This window comes from Pongo abelii, chromosome 18, assembly GCF_028885655.2.
Source record: "Pongo abelii isolate AG06213 chromosome 18, NHGRI_mPonAbe1-v2.0_pri, whole genome shotgun sequence".
NCBI classification, from domain to species: Eukaryota; Metazoa; Chordata; class Mammalia; order Primates; family Hominidae; genus Pongo; species Pongo abelii.
The window spans coordinates 66635466-66652618 of NC_072003.2; the positions used below are offsets into that span (position 1 = coordinate 66635466).

The 17153-nt window shown below is 59.7% G+C and overlaps 3 protein-coding genes across 6 annotated transcripts; 2 read left to right on the top strand and 1 right to left on the bottom strand.

Annotated features, from left to right (window-relative positions):
- Window positions 1-1255: 1255 nt before the first annotated feature.
- TRADD (TNFRSF1A associated via death domain) lies at window positions 1256-7007 on the bottom strand. Of its 2 annotated transcripts, XM_024233361.3 has the most exons (5): window positions 6920-7007; window positions 3580-3738; window positions 2447-2724; window positions 2169-2364; window positions 1256-2032 (listed from the first exon to the last, which is right to left on the bottom strand). In XM_024233361.3, the coding sequence occupies exons 2-5, from the start codon at window positions 3728-3730 to the stop codon at window positions 1722-1724; spliced, it is 936 nt and encodes a 311-aa protein (XP_024089129.1). In that variant the 5' UTR covers window positions 3731-3738; window positions 6920-7007; the 3' UTR covers window positions 1256-1721. The 2 variants fall into 2 exon arrangements, with proteins under 2 accessions (XP_024089129.1, XP_024089135.1); XM_024233367.3 differs by lacking the exon at window positions 3580-3738 and having other exon boundaries at window positions 6920-7002.
- FBXL8 (F-box and leucine rich repeat protein 8) lies at window positions 6928-11257 on the top strand. The gene is made up of 3 exons (XM_002826519.5): window positions 6928-7139; window positions 8819-9021; window positions 9934-11257. The coding sequence occupies exons 2-3, from the start codon at window positions 8870-8872 to the stop codon at window positions 10904-10906; spliced, it is 1125 nt and encodes a 374-aa protein (XP_002826565.1). The 5' UTR covers window positions 6928-7139; window positions 8819-8869; the 3' UTR covers window positions 10907-11257.
- Window positions 11258-11875: 618 nt separating this feature from the next.
- HSF4 (heat shock transcription factor 4) lies at window positions 11876-17074 on the top strand. 3 transcript variants are annotated; one of them, XM_054534930.2, is made up of 14 exons: window positions 11876-12012; window positions 12616-12724; window positions 12813-12940; window positions 13040-13164; window positions 13414-13489; window positions 13651-13715; window positions 14213-14315; window positions 14396-14495; window positions 14578-14692; window positions 14813-15040; window positions 15908-16013; window positions 16113-16178; window positions 16356-16425; window positions 16708-17074. In XM_054534930.2, the coding sequence occupies exons 1-14, from the start codon at window positions 11890-11892 to the stop codon at window positions 16860-16862; spliced, it is 1569 nt and encodes a 522-aa protein (XP_054390905.1). In that variant the 5' UTR covers window positions 11876-11889; the 3' UTR covers window positions 16863-17074. The 3 variants fall into 3 exon arrangements, with proteins under 3 accessions (XP_054390905.1, XP_002826568.2, XP_002826567.2); XM_002826522.5 differs by lacking the exon at window positions 14396-14495 and having other exon boundaries at window positions 14554-14692; window positions 14917-15040; XM_002826521.5 differs by lacking the exon at window positions 14396-14495 and having other exon boundaries at window positions 14568-14692.
- The last annotated feature ends 79 nt before the right edge of the window (window positions 17075-17153 follow it).

The following is a 17153-nucleotide window of genomic DNA, read 5'->3' on the forward strand; positions in this document are numbered from 1 at the left end:
ATCAATCTTTAGATTGAACCTTTATCCTGAACTCAGAACTATAGACCCAGCTACCCTCATACTCTCTCCCCGGATGCCCTGCAGGAACATCATGCTCAACTTGTCCCAAACAGAGCAAGCACTTCATTTCCCCTGGGGCCCCATCCCAGCAGGCAGTCCCACCCACCATCCAACTGGCAAAGGCAGAAACTTGGGGCCCTCTCTCAGCCATTCCTCACCCAATGAGGCCTGTTACTCTTCCACCCACACAGCTCTTTGGTGGTCATCCCCTTTCCTCCATCTCTGCTGCTACTGCCTCAGCCTGGGGCCACCATTTCCCCCACCCCCATCCTCATCAACCTCCCAGTCTTGGCCAGGTGCGGTGGCACATGCCTGTAATCCCAGCACTTTGGGAGACCGAGGTGGGTGGATCACCTGAGCTCAGGAATTTGAGACCAGCCTGACCAACATGGAGAAACCCCGTATCTACTAAAAATACAAAATTAGCTGGGCATGGTGGTGGGCGCCTGTAATCCCAGCTACTTGGGAGGCTGAAGCAGGAGAATTGCTTGAACCCAGGAGGTGGAGGTTGCAGTGAGCCAAGAACGTGCCATTACACTCCAGCCTGGGCAATAAGAGTGAAGCTCCATCTGAAAAAAAAAAACAACAAAAAAAAAACCACCTCCCAGTCTTAACTCCTGAAACCCTTCAAAAGCTTCCTACTGGCCTCATTGAAAAACCCACACCCTGTAAAATGGCTTATCAGACCCCCACATGATCAGCCTCAGCTCCAGGTCTCAGCAAATCCACCAAACCACAGATCCAGCCACTTTTAACTGTCCTTCTAACATCCCTCTCTCTCACCCTCCTCAAGCCCTTGCCTGAGACTGTCGGTGCCCTGAATACTGCCCTTCTCTCGATAGCCCACCCCTATGCCTACTCACACTCATCTCCTCCAGGAAGCCTACCCCTTGTCCCCTGCCCAGGTTAGGCCCCTTCCTCCATCCTCCACAACTTCTCTTTTTTTTTTTTTTTTTTTTTTTTTTGAGATGGGGTCTTACTCTGTCACCCAGGCTGGAGTGCAGTGGCTCAGTCACATCTCACTGCAGCCTCAACCTTCCATGCTCCAGGGATCCTCCCACCTGAGCCTCCTAAGTGGCTGGGACTACCCAGGCTGGTCTCAAACTCCTGAGCTCAAGCAATCCTCCTATCTCTGTCTCCCAAATTGCTGGGATTACAGGTGTAAGCCCCTATTACTTGTATTTCTCACATCAAAAACCGGGTTATACTTTATTATCATTGCTTAACATTCGGGGTCCCACGCTGAGTGTGAGCTGGGGGCAGGCAAGATTGATTCGTGTTTTACTTCACTGCAGTATCTGCAGCACCCAGGATGAAGTCCAGGACACCAAAGGTCAAGGTGCTTCATGAGTGAAACTGTAAGGGCTGGCTGTATGCCCCGCTTCTGGGGTGGGAGAAGGTGAGGCTGATCTCCAAAGCAGGTCCCCCCCGCCCCACACTCTATCAAAGTACCTGAGGCAGAATCCCCAATGATGCACCCCCAGCAGGCTCGGTGGGTGCTGGTCTGGCTCCTGGGGAAGGCAATCCACTCTGCCCCAGCAGGTCCAGCAGATAGGCCAAGAGGGGTTTCAGGGTCCCGTGGATGGACAGGAATTCAGCAATAGCAGCAGAAGGAACCCTAAGGCCATCCAGGTTCTCCAAAAGCTGGCTGCACCCCTGGTCTAGGCCAGGCCGCCATTGGGATCGGTCAGGCCCAGCAAGTCCTCTGCCAGGCTGGTGAGCTCGTTCTCCTCGAGTGCCTCCACCAGGCGCTGCAGCGTGGCGCGGCGGCCCTCGGCCTGCACGAAGCGCCGCAGCAGCTGGAAGGCCTGCTCGTACAGTCCCTCGCGCTCGTACTCGTAGGCCAGCGAGTCCAGCGCCGGGTCCCGCAGCGCCCGGCAGCCTCGCTGCAGTGAGCGCCCCACCTTGCGCCATTTGAGGCCCACGGAGCGCGCGAACGTTTGTTGGTCCTGCAGGCTCAGCGGCCGGTTCACTGCGGAGGGAGTGGGGAAGCGGGGTGAGGGCGGGGACCCCCAGCGCCGGTCCCACCCATCCCCACCCGGCAACGACCCCTGCCCCTCCCCAGACTCCAACCTCCTGGTGACCCTGCCTCTCCGCCTGCGCCTCACCTACAGGCTGACCCTGGAACAGAAAAGTCTGGGCAGGTGGCGGCGGCGGCGGCTTCACCTCCAACAGAGAGGGCACCGGGGGCTGCAAGGGGGCCGAAGCGACCTCCCCGTCGCCACCCTGGGCCCCTGAGCCGCACTTCAGATTTCGCAGCGCATCCTCCAGCTCAGCCAGTTCTTCATCCCGGAGCCGGTCGGGCTAGGGGAATGGAATGTGCAGTCACGGGGGATTTAGCCGCGGATCCCCGCCCTACCCCATCCTGACCCCGGCCCGGCCGCACCTGCTGGGCTAGGATGCAACTCAAACAGCGCTCCTCGTCCGCCAGCAAAGCGTCCAGCCGCTCGGCGCCGGCGCGCAGCTCCAGTTGCAGCGGCACCGAGCGCTGGGCGAGCGCGGCCGCCAGGCTCCTCTGCAGCGCGGCGCGCAGCGCCCCCTCGCGGTAGGCGCGGAGGAAACGGCCACAGGGCTGCCGCCCGCAGAATCGCAGCTGCACGATCAGCTGCGGGTCGCTGCGGTGGATCTTCAGCATCTGCAGCACGTCCGGGCTCCCGCCGCTCTCTGCGGAGGCGGGCGGTCAGGCGCCGGGCGGTCCCCAAGCTCGGCCGTTCTTCAAATGGCCGGAGGAGGGGCGAAGCCCGTGGTGAAGCCCCGCGTCCCATCCCCTGACCTAGGGTGCAGTTACCCCAGAGTACCCAGCTGGGAAGCAAAATTGGGATACAAACAGCAATAACCCAGAAAGAAGAACAGGACCTGTCACAGGGAGCACCCCAAGACAGAGTGGGTGCCACCTAGCCCCTGCTCTCATGCCCCAAATGAGGGTTGGCAAAAGAGAGGGACTTCGAAGCACAGAAAAGGGGGCGTGTGCCCTGGGCAAACAAGCCGTCTGGGTAGGCGGCCAGCAGGGCAGAGAAGGGCGGGAGGTCTCAGGTCTTCAGCCTCCACCAAGCGCGGCTCCCACTGCTCGGGAAGAAGAGGGGCTTTCGCCGCTCTGAGGCCACGAACAGATCCCCCAACCCACTTCAGCCTCCTGTGGCCTCTGCCCTGAGATGGGAAAGGGGGGCCTGGAAGGGTAGGTACTGGGGAGGGGTCTTGAGCAAGGAGTGCTGCAGTAAGAGAGGAAAAGAGGAGAGAGACATCCACAATTAGTAGAAAGGAGTGAGCCGGCTGGTGGAGGGGGGCGGGGATCGAGCAAGGGACGTTAGTGTACAAATTGGTAAATCATACACAGACTCGAGAACACACGCCTACCCTCAAGGTCATGCCACAAGCAGAGAAGAGAGTCTGCACAGCCAGGGGTCCTCCGTCTTGCTCCTCCCACCCCAAATCTTCTTCTTAAAGGTGGCTAAGCCCAGGCCCACCCACAAAATGCTCCAGGCCACCCCTTCCTCTCCACATGCCCGCCCATCCACGCACCTGCCAAGGCAGCCTGCAGAGCCCTGTACACTGCCACCTTCTGCTGGGGGTGCGCGTAGGCATCCGACAGGACCACCTTGTCCAGCGAGGACTCCACAAACAGGTATGCACTGCCCACCCACTCTTCGTGCCCATTTTGCCCAGCTGCCATCTCACCTCCTGGAGATGCAGACAGTCAGGTATCCAGTTCATCCCCCCTCCCTCCACCCTGGAGGCAACTATACAGCCCCACGTGGTTCAGCTGTCCCCACCACAGTAGCCTCAAGTCCCACATGGTTCAGTTGTCCCCACCACTGGTTGGCATACTTGGGACAAGAGTTCACCATCTCACAGGAAGCCCCTTGAGCTCCTGGCTCTGTACAGAGTCCCACCCACCCCAGGCTTGCAGTGAGGACTGTCCCTCCACTGCCTTCTTGGAGAAAGAGCCCAGGGTCACAGTGGAGAGGGAGCAGAGGCAGATCCTGCAGTGGGGCTTCTCTGCTTCCTCCTCAGGCCTGTGTGTCTCTCTTACCAATGCGGACAAGAGACATCTTCATTTTGGGTGGTGCTCATGCCCCAAAGCCAACCAGACCCATATCCTGGCCTTGCCTTCTGAGTAGCCTTGAGCCCAGCATCTCTGGAGGACCTCAGCCTAAGACTAAACCTCCTGTCTTCACTTCGAAGGGCACCTGTAGTTTGCATCTACCCAGATTCTCTCCCCAAGCCTGACTTACCTTTGGGGACTTCCCTCCTCCCTCTTCTCAATCCATGTGCCTGTGTCCCACTCCCTAGTTCCAGGTCGGGCTTGTGTACCAGACCTGGCCAATCTGCATATTCCATTCACATTTCTGCAGTGATTAGTTCAGGGCGGGGTATAGGACTTAAGTTGGACCCATGAGAATCAACCCTGCAACTCTGGTTGAGCCAATAGGAAAGAGGCACTACTTTCCCTTCCCTTGGGGCTGAACTGGAAGGAAGAGGTAGCTCTCCTTTAGCACTGCTTGGGAAGAGCCTGGCTGGGAATGAAGCTGACACAGAAAGAAAGAGTCAAGAGATGGAGAAGTGCATTCCTAACCATACTAGGCCCCTGGATCCAACCGTCCCTGAAGCCATTGCACACTGGACTTTTCAGTTATGTGAGCTAAATAATTCCTTTTTGTTATAAAGCCCTTGGAGTTCGGCTCCAGTCATTTCCAACACAAATTGCTCTATTCCTTCCCTGTCCAGAAAAAGCCAGGGCCCCTTGGTGCTAGTATAGTATCTCCTTCCTCCATCTTCTGACAAAAACCTAGCCCTGGACCAGCGGGGGCAAAATTCCCAGCCAAGGAACCACTGCACTGACCTACAGCTCAGTGGTCTCCCAGTTACTACCTCATGAGACAGCAAGTAGGAAACTGCCCTCCCTCTTTCTCCCCACCTCACCCTTTTCCTACCCACCTTTTTCCTAGAATCATGGGCTCAAGGCCCTACCTCCTGCTCCATCAGTCACACTCCTGTACTCTCCAGTCATCAGGGTTTATATATGGTGGGCTAGGAGGAGTGTTGAGTGTTAGCTATGGGGCAGGACAGATGGGGTGGCCCAGCTGCCATCTGTTTACATGAGGAACAGGAAGCTATCCTCCTGCCCTGGCCTCCCAAAGTGCTGGGATTACAGAAGTAAGGCACTACTGTCGACCTTTGTTTTTTAAATTGTCTTGTTTCTGAGACAGGGTCTTGCTCTGTCACCCAGCTGGAGTGCAGTGGCACTATCACAGCTCACCACGGCCTTGACCTTCCCAGCTCAAGCAACCCTCTCACCTCAACCTTTCAAGTAGCTGGGACTTTAGGCACACGCCACCATGCCTGGCTAGTTTTTGTATTTTTAGTAGAGATGGAGTTTCACCATGTTGCCCAGGCTGGTCTGAAACTCCTGGGCTCAAGCGATCTGCCCACCTCAGCTTCCCAAAGTGCTGGGATTACAGGTGTGAGGCACCACACCCAGCCTCCTAATCTTTTCATAGAAAACATTAATACTTGTGTACTTATGCCAAACCACAGTCTGGATAGTAACAGGAAGTTTGCATTTTGTTTATCTCTGGGCAGGATGAAGGAAGGTAGGTGGGGGTGGGGAAGGATTGTGGGTTATTTTTATTTTCTTTGTATCTAGCAATATTTTCTGCTTTATGTGAAGTAGACACATTTTCTTTGTATTAAAAAAGCAAAATAAATTTGTTTTCTTTAAAAGCAAAACAAGAAAAAACAGGAAACTCTGCAGGTGACAAGTGGGTCCATGATAGGGAGCCAGCCACGGAGGTGAGATAAGGGGGGAGTCCTTCGAAAGTGGCCTGGGGGGTAGGAGAGAGTGGGAACTTCCCCTGGAAACGTTCCCTCTTTCACGTCTTCCTAGCCCCTTGACTTGGGAGTGCTTGACTTGGTTGTGGTCCCACCCCAAGGGGTGGAAGTGGGGACCGAACGGGACCATTGTCTGCCCATCAGGTCTGTGGGGGTCGGGGGCGGGGGAGGTGGGGAGTACTGGGAACCTGGAGACTGGGGATGCTTTCTCACACTCACTAGTACCAGAAGATGGGGAAGGTGAGCCAGGCTGGAGGTCGAGTTAACAGGGTAAAGAGGCCAGGGCCCTAGTTTCGCATCCGCCGATTGGCAGCTCTTCTCACGTGTTCTTTCACAGAGGCCCCTCCTTGGGAAGCCCCGCGCCCCACCCACCAGGAGTCGTCCCTTTTTTGGGCGGGGCTGAGGCTTCCAGGCTGGGTCCTGAGAAAGTTTGGTGGCCGGAGACTGTGGGGCGCTTGGGTACCGACCTAACAACGTCTGAGACTGTTTCCAGGGACGAGCCACGCACGGTGCCCCCTGAACACCTAACAGTCCCGGGGGCAGCCCCACCTCTGGCTGGGTGGACAGAGACAGCCTGTGGGCGTGGCCCAGAACTTAAAGCCTCTGACTCCTTGCGACCCGCCGGGCACACCCCCTACTCAGCTACGCAGCTCCCGAGCGCTTGAGGGGAGCTTCCCAGGCTCCCACTGGCCCACCCTCAAGCTGGGGTTTCGCTCGTGCGATCGGCTGGGGTGGGCAAGGGGGGTCTCCGCTCAAGGAAGTATTCAGAACCAGCCCCTCCTCCCCCACCGTCTCTCCTGCAGGGCCCTACTGCACCTCGAAAGTGCTGGCAGGGACGAGGAGCCTGCGGGGGCCAAATTCCGTACCGCCTCCTGCCTCCCACGGTGTTCGAACAGCTCAATAGGCCGCCGCCACCAGCTGGCTGGAGCAGCCGCCGGTGACATCTGCGCCGCGCCCACGCTTCGGAGCCAAGATCCACCTCCTCTCCCGCCCGCACCGGGGAGCCCACCCACCCACCTGCTGCACTAACCTGGCCGCCTCGGCGGGGCCCGGGTTCCCACGCCCGCCAGGCTCCGCTCTACTCGCGCCGCTTCCGGGTGTGCGCGGAGGCGCTGGGGCGGTGCCCTAGCCCGAGCCGCCCCGTCCGCCCGCGCGTCCCGCCCCGCGGGCTCCCGGTGGCTGCTTCCCGCCCGCTGTCCTCTGCTGCCAGTCCCCTGCCCCGGGCAAAGCCCATCTGGTCGGCTGAGCAGGTAAGACACCAGCGCCCAAGGCTGGACGGCAGGAAGACCCGGACTTTGGGGGTTTGCGATTCTTACGAGGCGGGGGGCTCCTAAGAGCTAGAGCTGCCAGACTTCGGTAGATCAAGGGGGCGCCCCCTGGAGACCAGAATTTTCTAGTACCCCTGGGGATCCGGCTTCAAGATCGCTGCTACCAGTGGGCACTCAAAACGGGGTGCCCATGGGTCCCAGGTACAAGCCCGGCCGAACGTATCTGAAGCCCCAGGAAACACGTGGCACAAATTCCGGGAGAAACTGTTAGCCCGGAAGATATGGGAACATTAACTGGCGAGTAGTGTGAAGCCTTGTGTACGCAAACCTTCAAGAACCTTAAAACAAGATGGGCGGCCTGGCGCGGTGGCTCACGCCTGTAATCCCAGCACTTTGGGAGGCCGAGGCAGGTGGATCACCTGAGGTCAGTAGTTCAAGAGCAGCCTGGCCAATATGGTGAAACCCCGTCTCTACTAAAAATACAATAATTAGCCGGGCGAGGTGGCGCGCGCCTGTAGTCCCAGCTACTCGGGAGGCTGAGGCAGGAGAATCGCTTGAACCCGCGAGGCGGAGGTTGCCGTGAGCCGAGATCTCGCCACTGCACTCCAGCCTGGGCGACACAGCTAGATTCCGTCTCAAAACAAAACAAAAACAAACAAACAAACAAAATTGGCAACTTCAAAGAGGACGCACACTTTCCAATAACCCATCCCCCTCTAAAGGCTGCGCTCCAGGGTGGGTCTGCGGAGTTCCAGCCGAACCCAAACTGCCCAGCGGGAGCCAGGGCTGCTCAGGGGTCGGAACTTGAATCTTGAGCCCCTCAGGCGCCAGAACCGTCAGGTCCCAGAGACCCAAGTTTTTTTCATCCAGTGGGGCTGTCTTAGGAAGCACCCGGGACATCTCCCCCGCGAGGCGGAGGCGGGGAAGGAGCCTCCCCTCCAGGGGCGGATCCAGCTTTGCCCCGCCCACGCCTCGCTTCCTGATTGGCTCATGGTCCCTGACAAAGAAACGCCTACATTAACGCTCCCGCCTTATTAACCCTGTAGTCACTTTCTACTAACTGGCGGGGTTAAGATGGGGTTTCTCAGGCCGGGCGCGGTGGCTCATGCCCGTAATCCCAGCACTTTGGGAGGCCCAGGCGGGCCGATCGCTTGAGCCTAGGAGTTCGAGGTCAGTCTGGGCAACAAAGCGAGACCTCGTCTCTGCAACAAAATTACAAAATTACAAAAATTAGCCAGGCGTGGTGGCGTGCCCCTGTAGTCCCAGCTACTCGGGAGGCTGAGGTGGGAGGATTGCTTGAGCCCGGGAGACTGAGGGTGCAGTGAGTTGTGATTGCGCCACTGCACTCCAGCCTGGGTAAAGAGCGAGACCCTGTCTCAAAAAAAAAAAAAAAAGTGGGAGGGGAGTTCTCAACGTGGAACCTGTGGAGTCACGGGGGCTTGTTGAAATGCAGATTCCTGGGCCTTACCCTTTCCGGAGAGCCTGATTTAGTAGGTGAGGCGGTGAAATCTGCTTTGTGAACAAGTTTCGGGGTTATCTGACGCCCCGCGCTGTCTGAGAGGCCCTCAGTTCCTCAGGCCACAAGCATTTGTACACCTAAGCTCGGTCTTCCTGCAACACTTTGCGCCTTCCCGAGCTCAGAGACGTCCCTCTGTCTCCAGGCCAGAGCTATTGGGAGTGGCGGATCCTCCCACCCCAGCCGGATCTGGGCCATGGCCGAGCCTGGAGAGGGACTGCCAGAGGAGGTGCTGGCACTCATCTTCCGCCACCTGTCCTTGAGAGACCGTGCTGCCGCCGCCAGGGTCTGCAGGGCCTGGGCCGCCGCTGCTACCTGCAGCGCCGTGTGGCACGACACAAAAATCAGGTGAGCCTGCTCCTCCACACTCCCCTCCCCACCGCCCACTCACCTTCTCGGTGGAGTCGTGGGCTAGGTAGATATTCAGGTTGACTCCCCCATATTAAAAAATAATTGCTGGCCGGGCGTGGTGGCTCATGCCTGTAATCCCAGCACTTTGGCAGGCCGAGGTGGGTGGATCACCTGAGGTCAGGAGTTTGAGACCAGCCTGGCCAACATGCTGAAACCCCGTCTCTACTAAAATACAAAAACTAGCCGGGCGTGGTGGTGGGCGCCTATAATTCTAGCTACTCGGGAGGCTGAGGCACAAGAATCGCTTGAACCCGGGAGGCAGAGGTTGCAGTGAGCCGAGATCGCGCCACTGCACTCCAGCTTGGCGGCAGAGTGGCAGTTTACCTCAAAATAATAATAATAATTGCTGACATGTATTGACTGCCTAGTATATACCAACCATTGTTTTTAAGTGCCTTACATACATTAACTAATTTAATCCTTACGAAAACCTTGTGTGGTAGATAGGTATTATCATTACCTCCATTGCCCAGATAGGAAACTGAGGCAGAGAGACTTAATCACTTCCCACGGGTCACTCAGCTAGGGAATGGCAGAGGCAGAATTCGAACCTAGCAGTCCGGAGGCCACGCCAAGACTCCTTAGAGACAGCTGAGAAAGCCCAGTTCCTAAAATATCATTGGCTCTCCATGTCCGGGTTTCATCCTGTGGCAGACGCCACTGAAATCTTCTAAAAAGATAGGATGTGAGTTCCCTCCTTTGGGGCAACAATCGTGGTCTGAACAGAGACATGGGGAGGGAGGCAGGAAATGGGATGGCAGCTGGAACCCCAGCTAAGGGGTGGGTAGAGGCTTCTCCGCTGGTGGCAGGGACTCAGCCGAGGCCTTTTCTGCACGGCTCTAACCCAAGTTGCGAATGTGAGCTGGAAGGCATGCTGCCACCTTATCTGTCCGCCTGCCTCGACCACGTTCACAAACTACGGCTGGAATTTGAGCCATCGAGGAAGCCGAGCCGCCGGGCGGCCATCGAGCTGCTGATGGTTCTGGCGGGCCGTGCCCTGGGGCTGCGAGGCCTGCGCCTGGAGTGCCGCGGAGAAAAACCGCTCTTCGACGCGGGCCGCGACATCCTGGAGGCTGTGCACGCTGTATGCGGGGCGGCCAGCCAGCTACGCCACCTCGACCTGCGGTGCTTGCCCTTCACACTGGACGACGCGCTGGTGCTGCAGGCGGCGCGCAGCTGTCCCGAGCTCCACAGCCTTTTTCTGGACAACAGTACCCTAGTGGGCAGCGTGGGTCCCGGCTCAGTGCTCAAGCTACTGGAGGCCTGCCCGCGCCTGCGCGCTCTCGGCCTGCACCTAGCCAGTTTGTCGCACGCCATCCTCGAAGCGCTGGCGGCGCCAGACCGCGCGCCTTTCGCGCTCCTGGCTCTGCGGTGCGCGTGCCCCGAAGATGCACGCGCGTCCCCGCTGCCCAACGAAGCCTGGGTCGCGTTGCGCCGCCGCCACCCTGGGCTGGCAGTGGAGCTGGAGCTGGAGCCCGCGCTGCCCGCTGAGAGCGTGACGCGCGTCCTGCAGCCAGCTGTCCCCGTGGCTGCGCTGCGCCTCAACCTCTCAGGCGACACCGTAGGCCCAGTGCGCTTCGCAGCGCACCACTACGCCGCAACCCTGTGCGCGCTCGAGGTGCGAGCAGCCGCTTCAGCCGAGCTGAACGCCGCGCTGGAGGAGCTGGCGGCGCGCTGCGCGGCCCTGCGCGAGGTGCATTGCTTCTGCGTGGTGAGCCACTCGGTGCTGGACGCCTTCCGCGCGCACTGCCCGCGCCTGCGCACCTATACCCTCAAGCTCACGCGCGAGCCGCATCCCTGGCGGCCTACGCTCGTGGCGTGATTGGGCGACTTCTCTCCCCTGTCCCCGCGGACGTAAGCGCTCTGAGAGGGAACCGGGGTGCCCAGGCGCGCCCCGACTGCTAGTGCCTTCTTTTGGGATTTTTGTCCCCCGGGTCTTTACGGAGTTGGGAACTGTGATGGCATCGGGACCAGTCCTGGGCTCCCTGAGACCACTCGCTGCTGTCACCCTCTGCAGACGCCCCACCCGCTCGGTCCTGGACACACTGCCCCCCTCTCTTGCCTCCACCCCTCTGCGGACTCTGCAGCTCCGCGGCCCCGGCGCGGGGAGAGGGAGGGCACGGGCGCGGGCCGGGCCTCAGGGGTGAGTGTGAAATAAACAAATCCTGCAGTGTTTCTGCGTCCTATTAAAGGCGGGGTCGGATCTGAAAGGGAAGGGCAGGGGACGCGCGGGGTACCGGAGGAGCCATCCCGGCAGAGGTTGGGTTTCCTCAAGATCCTCTGGACGACACAGCTGCGGGGGGTGAGGGGCGGGGCACTCACACCCTTGGAATGACTAGGTCCCGGGGTTCGGCGGGAGGGGGCGTGCTTCCCTGCCCCGCCTTCCTATCTGCTTGCCCTGCCTGGGGCTTCACTGTGCCTCTGGCCATTACCTTCTAGGACTTGCTCAGCCCACACCAGGTCGCGCACCGGCGATTTCTCCCGTACAACAAAGAAGGAAATAGAGGGACTGAGAAGGGTGGGACTCGAACCCAAGTCCCCTACTCATCTCACCCCACTCCACCCCACCCCACCCTACCCCTCCACTCCACTCCACTCCACACATCCCATCCAGCCAGCCTTTTCTGCCTGCTGGTGCCTCGGCCGCTGTCCGAGCCCCGCCCCGCGGGCTCGCACGTGGCCCCCGCCTGACCCGGCGCCCCGGGGCGGAGTAGGGCGGAGCGGGCGGCAAACGCAGCACTTTCCGCGGCTTTGACGAGCCCGCAGCGGCCGGACCCGAGCGCTGAGCCGGGCCGAGACTGCACCATGCAGGAAGCGCCAGCCGCGCTGCCCACGGAGCCAGGCCCCAGCCCCGTGCCTGCCTTCCTCGGCAAGCTATGGGCGCTGGTGGGGGACCCAGGCACAGACCACCTGATCCGCTGGAGCCCGGTGAGGGCCGGGGCCCTTCGATTCTCCCTGTGGTCCCGGGGTCCCTCCACGCCAGTGAACACCCATGCCCGCCCAACCCCCGCCTGAGACTGGGCCGTGGATCCCCGGATTTGGCCATTCAGGGAAGTTCACCTTGGAGGGGGTGTGCGAAAGGGGGGTTTCCTCTGCGGCCGAAGAAGGGTTAGGAGCCTGCCTTCTGAAGACCTAGAGTCCGAGGGACTTTCGAGGCCATTTAGTTGCCACCCTACCCCATCCGACAGATGGGAAAACAGAGGCCGGGAGATGGGAAGGGCTGGTCTAGCTCAGGGTCACATTGCGGGGCTGGGGCCTGTCCAGGGCGGGAACCCCGTCAGCCTCTCCTTTCTGAGAACCGAGTATGGAGTCAGGGTCTGGCTGGGGGTAGGGACTCACTGTGGTCGCTCCAGGCTAGGCCTCGGAGCCCGTTCTGGCCTGGCCTCGACCCATATCCCCGTAAGCGGCAGGCCTGGACCCCAGAGTGAGCATGAGTGTGTGCGCGCGCTGGAGCGCAGGACTGGCCGTGGGCGGGCACCGCTCACCCTCCTGGTCTCCGCCCGCACGGTGGGCGGGCGGCGTTCTTGGTAGAGCGGGACCAGTTTCCTCGTAAGCGACCAGAGCCGCTTCGCCAAGGAAGTGCTGCCCCAGTATTTCAAGCATAGCAACATGGCGAGCTTCGTGCGCCAACTCAACATGTGTGAGTCCCTACGGCCGGGCGGGGAGCGGGGATGGGGAACTCGGTGCCGGGGATGGGGCGACCCACGCCCCCACGCCCCACTCCCCAGACGGTTTTCGGAAGGTGGTGAGCATCGAGCAGGGCGGCCTGCTTAGGCCGGAGCGCGACCACGTCGAGTTCCAGCACCCGAGCTTCGTGCGCGGCCGCGAGCAGCTACTGGAGCGCGTGCGGCGCAAGGTGGGGGCGGCCTGCGGGAATGAGCAAAGCGGAGGAGGGGTGCTGGGACTGCCTGCCTTGCTCCTGCGACCCAGTCCCGACGGTGCCTCCCGCCTGCAGGTGCCCGCGCTGCGCGGCGACGACAGCCGCTGGCGCCCGGAGGACCTGGGTCGACTACTGGGCGAGGTGCAGGCTTTGCGGGGAGTGCAGGAGAGCACCGAGGCGCGGCTGCGGGAGCTCAGGCAGTGCGGGGGCGGGCGGGGAAAGAGGGGACAGGGGTGGGGGGTTCGGGATGAGACCATAACTGGCCAGCCGGCAGTTCTGGGCAGCCCCTTCCTCTCTCGGGCCTTGGCGCCTCCATCTAGATTTATGGGCGATCTCTAGGATGACCAGTCATCGGGGTGGTCTCCTGGGTCCCCAGCCTCGCCATTCTGTGGGGGGTGGTGACTGGGGGAACTCTCAGATGCCTCAGCACCCTCCCACCCCTTCCTCAGGCAGAACGAGATCTTGTGGCGGGAGGTGGTGACACTTCGGCAGAGCCATGGTCAGCAGCACCGGGTCATTGGCAAGGTGTTCCTCTCCCCAAGCCTCGCTTCTCCTTCCCACTCCTCGACACCTCATTCCACCGCCCAGTCCCCCGGCGCCCCTGTTAAGCCTCCCTCCCTCACCTGGAAGTGCGGGGGTTGGGGGGTGTGTCCAAAGTATTAATTAAACTTTTGCTTTCTCTTCAGCTGATCCAGTGTCTCTTTGGGCCACTTCAGGCGGGGCCGAGCAATGCAGGAGGCAAGAGAAAGCTGTGAGTGAGAAAGCCAAGAAGGCCCACACCCACTTCCAAGACCCCCCAGAAGTCCCCTTGCAAGGACCCCTTCTCCTCTGGAAACTCCTTCACCAGGAATCCTCATTCCTCCCCCTGCACTACAGGCTTCCTCACCCCATCTAGGATCCACTTCCCCCCAACTCTGCCACCTGGTATCCCCACTCCCAGATCCTCCCATTCCAGGACCTTATTCCCAAATTCCTACCCCAGCAGCCCCTTCCCCCTCCCGCAAGGCTTCCCAACAGCTGAGTCCCTGGGGCTCAAACCAGTTTCCCTCCCTCCCCTCTCTACCCACAAAGGGCCCCCATCTCTGGGGGGAGCCTCTTCCACCTCCAGCATGTGACTGACACCCTGGCAACAGGCCTCAGCTCTGCTGACTTGGCTGCTGGGGCCTGAGGGAGGGAGGGAAGTACAGGCCGAGGCGCATGGGGGCTGACGCTGCCCCACCCCTGCCTGTGCCCTGATCGACCACACAGGTCCCTGATGCTGGATGAGGGGAGCTCATGCCCAACACCTGCCAAGTTCAACACCTGCCCTCTGCCTGGTGCCCTTCTGCAGGACCCCTACTTCATCCAGTCGGTAGGTTTGTCTTCTTCCCCCTTCCCAAGGGCATGGCTGGGCTTATGGAGAGCCTGTTCCTTCTCCCCATCCCCTAAAAGGAAGAGAAGATGGAAGCCAGCCTTCCCCCCAACCAGACCCAGGCCCTCCAGCATGGACTGAGCCTCCTCCCTCAAACCTTCTCCCTTAGACCTGGCCCAGGTGGGTGTTGGTGGGGTTCTGGCTCTCCCTGTGCCTACAGGCCAAGGGCTGGGCCTAGCCTTCTACTTACAGCCCCTCCCAGAGACGACTTTGGGCCTCAGCCCTCACAGGGCCAGGGGCCCCATCATCTCTGACATCCCAGAAGACTCTCCATCCCCTGAGGGGACCAGGCTTTCTCCCTCCAGTGATGGCAGGAGGTAAGGGGGACAGGGCTGCCCCTTGGGGGCCTGTGGGGGAGGTCCTGGCAGCCCAGATGGCTGTGGGGGTAGAGGGAGAAGTCAGTGCCAGGGTCTGGTTGAAGCTTTTCTCTGGTGCAGGGAGAAGGGCCTGGCACTGCTCAAAGAAGAGCCGGCCAGTCCAGGGGGGGATGGCGAGGCCGGGCTGGCCCTGGCCCCAAACGAGTGTGACTTCTGCGTGACAGCCCCCCCGCCACTGCCTGTGGCTGTGGTGCAGGCCATCCTGGAAGGGAAAGGGAGCTTCAGCCCCGAGGGGCCCAGGAATGCCCAACAGCCTGAACCAGGGGATCCCAGGGAGATACCTGACAGGTGAGCAGAGCCCCAGCTGGCCCATGAGCCCTGTGATAGAACAGCCCTTACCAGCCTACAAAGCTTCCTAGCCTTTTGACTCCATGATACTCTCCTGATTTCTTGGCCCCAGCATCAGAGTTCTGTGGAAAGCAGAGCCTCCCAGTCAGGGCACTCAGCATCTGTGGAAGGGCTTAGGAACCTACATATCAAATGAGTTCCCTGGGGTGACTGCAAAGTACACAATAGTTTAAGAAGCATTGGTGGCTATGAGGTGGCTCATGCATGTAATCCCAGCACTTTGGGAGGCTGAGGCGGGCAGATCACTTGAGGTCAGGAGTTCAACACCAGCCTGGACAACATGGTGAAACCCCCTGCCTCTGCTAAAAATACAAAAATTAGCTGGGCGTGGTGGCGTTTGCCTGTAGTCCCAGCTACTCAGGAGACTGAGGCAGGACAGTTGCTTGAACTTGGGAGGTAGAGGCTGCAGTTAGCCAAGATAGTGCCATAGTGACATAGTGGTGACATAGTGAAACTGTCTCAAAAAAAAAGAAAAAGAAAAAAGAAAAGAAAGAAGGAAAGAAAGAGAGAGAGAAAGAAAGAAAGAAAGAAAGAGAAAGAAGCATTGATATTGACATTTGCATAGGGAGGGGAGGGGTCCCAAAGCCCCAGCTCCACCACCCAAACTTCAGGTCCCAGGTAGGAAGCAGAGGCACTTCCTCTGTGCCATTTATGGCAGAGGTGGGGAGGTTGGGGGTGGAGAGAGGATGGGGGTCCTCTCGTATCATTTTCTAAATGTTGGGGGATTAAAATCTTGATGCATCTGGGTTCCTTGGGAACTTAATGTGGGGTGGACACTGCAGGCCAAAAGCAGTTCTCTCTGCACAGGGGGCCTCTGGGCCTGGAAAGCGGGGACAGAAGCCCAGAGAGTCTGCTGTCTCCGATGCTGCTTCAGCCCCCTCAAGAAAGTGTGGAGCCTGCAGGGCCTCTAGATGTGAGTACCCCTTCTGCTGAAACAGGGGCAGGAGACCTGGTGGGGTCTAGCTCTCTGTGGAGCCTGGGGAGGGCACCACTGACCCAGAGCTCTCCTCAGGTGCTGGGCCCCAGTCTCCAAGGGCGAGAATGGACCCTGATGGACTTGGACATGGAGCTGTCCTTGGTAAGAAGTGGGTCCGGGAGGGCAGAGGCCAGGGGTGGCTGAGTCAAGCCCTCTGGTCCGTAGCTGTTCTCTGTGAGCCAAAGCCGTGTCTCTAGAAGAATTGTCACAGTGATTTCCCAGCTGTCCCCCTCAGCTGCTAGGTCCCCTCCCCAGCTGCTCTCTGCGGTTCTCACGCAGATGCAGCCCTTGGTTCCAGAGCGGGGTGAGCCTGAGCTGGCGGTCAAAGGGTTAAATTCTCCAAGCCCAGGTAATGGTTGTGATGACTGGTACCTGGGAGGACCCCGTGATTGGGCTGAGCTACCTTGATTGAGTGAGGGGGCAATCTGCAATTTGCAGGGAAATCCTGAGTTCAGGCTGCACTGCAGAGCGTTCCTTGAGCCACCCATGCCCTCACCATTGGGCGAGAGTGGGGAGGTTAAGAATGGATGTTTCATCCTAACTGAGCAGAAGGCAGGCGGTCAGGGCTCTCCTTCCCTGAAGAAAGGAGGGGGAACCTTTCCCCTGGTGAGAGCAGTCCCACTTCTCCTAGGGAAGGACCCCACGCTCGGGGCCCCACTCCTGCTCGATGTCCAGGCAGCCTTGGGAGGCACAGCCCTGGGCCTGCCTGGGGCTTTAACCATTTATAGCACTCCTGAGAGCCGGACCGCCTCCTACTTGGGCCCGGAAGCCAGTCCCTCCCCCTAAGACCCCGCGCCTCTGAAGGGGCTTGGAACCAGTCCGCGGCTGCACATCCTTCTTGGCTTCCTGGCGCCCCCTGTCGGGGGTGAGCGAAGCCCCCACTACTGAACGGCCTCTCTCCACTACCCCGACCAGCCCTGCACATAAACTCCACTTTTTGTTTTTTCTGTTTCTGGTCTCTTTTCTCTATCGACCAGGGAGCACAGGAGTTGTGGGTGGGGGGTGATTTTTGCATTTGTAGAAGCATCCAGATACTATGTCTTTAATAGAGGAACCCCAGGAGGGTGGAGGTGCTTG

Bases quoted from the DNA above. Each gene is read 5' to 3' on its own strand.
- TRADD (XM_024233361.3), bottom strand. From the start codon at position 3,730: ATGGCAGCTGGGCAAAATGGGCACGAAGAGTGGGTGGGCAGTGCATAC. The intron at 2,365-2,446 runs GTGCGGCCGGGC...CCATTCCCCTAG, and splicing joins GTTGCATCCTAGCCCAGCAG to CCCGACCGGCTCCGGGATGA. The intron at 2,033-2,168 runs GTGAGGCGCAGG...CTCCCTCCGCAG, and splicing joins GTTCCAGGGTCAGCCTGTAG to TGAACCGGCCGCTGAGCCTG.
- FBXL8 (XM_002826519.5), top strand. From the start codon at position 8,870: ATGGCCGAGCCTGGAGAGGGACTGCCAGAGGAGGTGCTGGCACTCATC. The intron at 9,022-9,933 runs GTGAGCCTGCTC...CTCTAACCCAAG, and splicing joins TGGCACGACACAAAAATCAG to TTGCGAATGTGAGCTGGAAG.
- HSF4 (XM_054534930.2), top strand. From the start codon at position 11,890: ATGCAGGAAGCGCCAGCCGCGCTGCCCACGGAGCCAGGCCCCAGCCCC. The intron at 12,725-12,812 runs GTGAGTCCCTAC...CCCACTCCCCAG, and splicing joins CGTGCGCCAACTCAACATGT to ACGGTTTTCGGAAGGTGGTG. The intron at 13,165-13,413 runs GTGCGGGGGCGG...CCCCTTCCTCAG, and splicing joins CGGCTGCGGGAGCTCAGGCA to GCAGAACGAGATCTTGTGGC.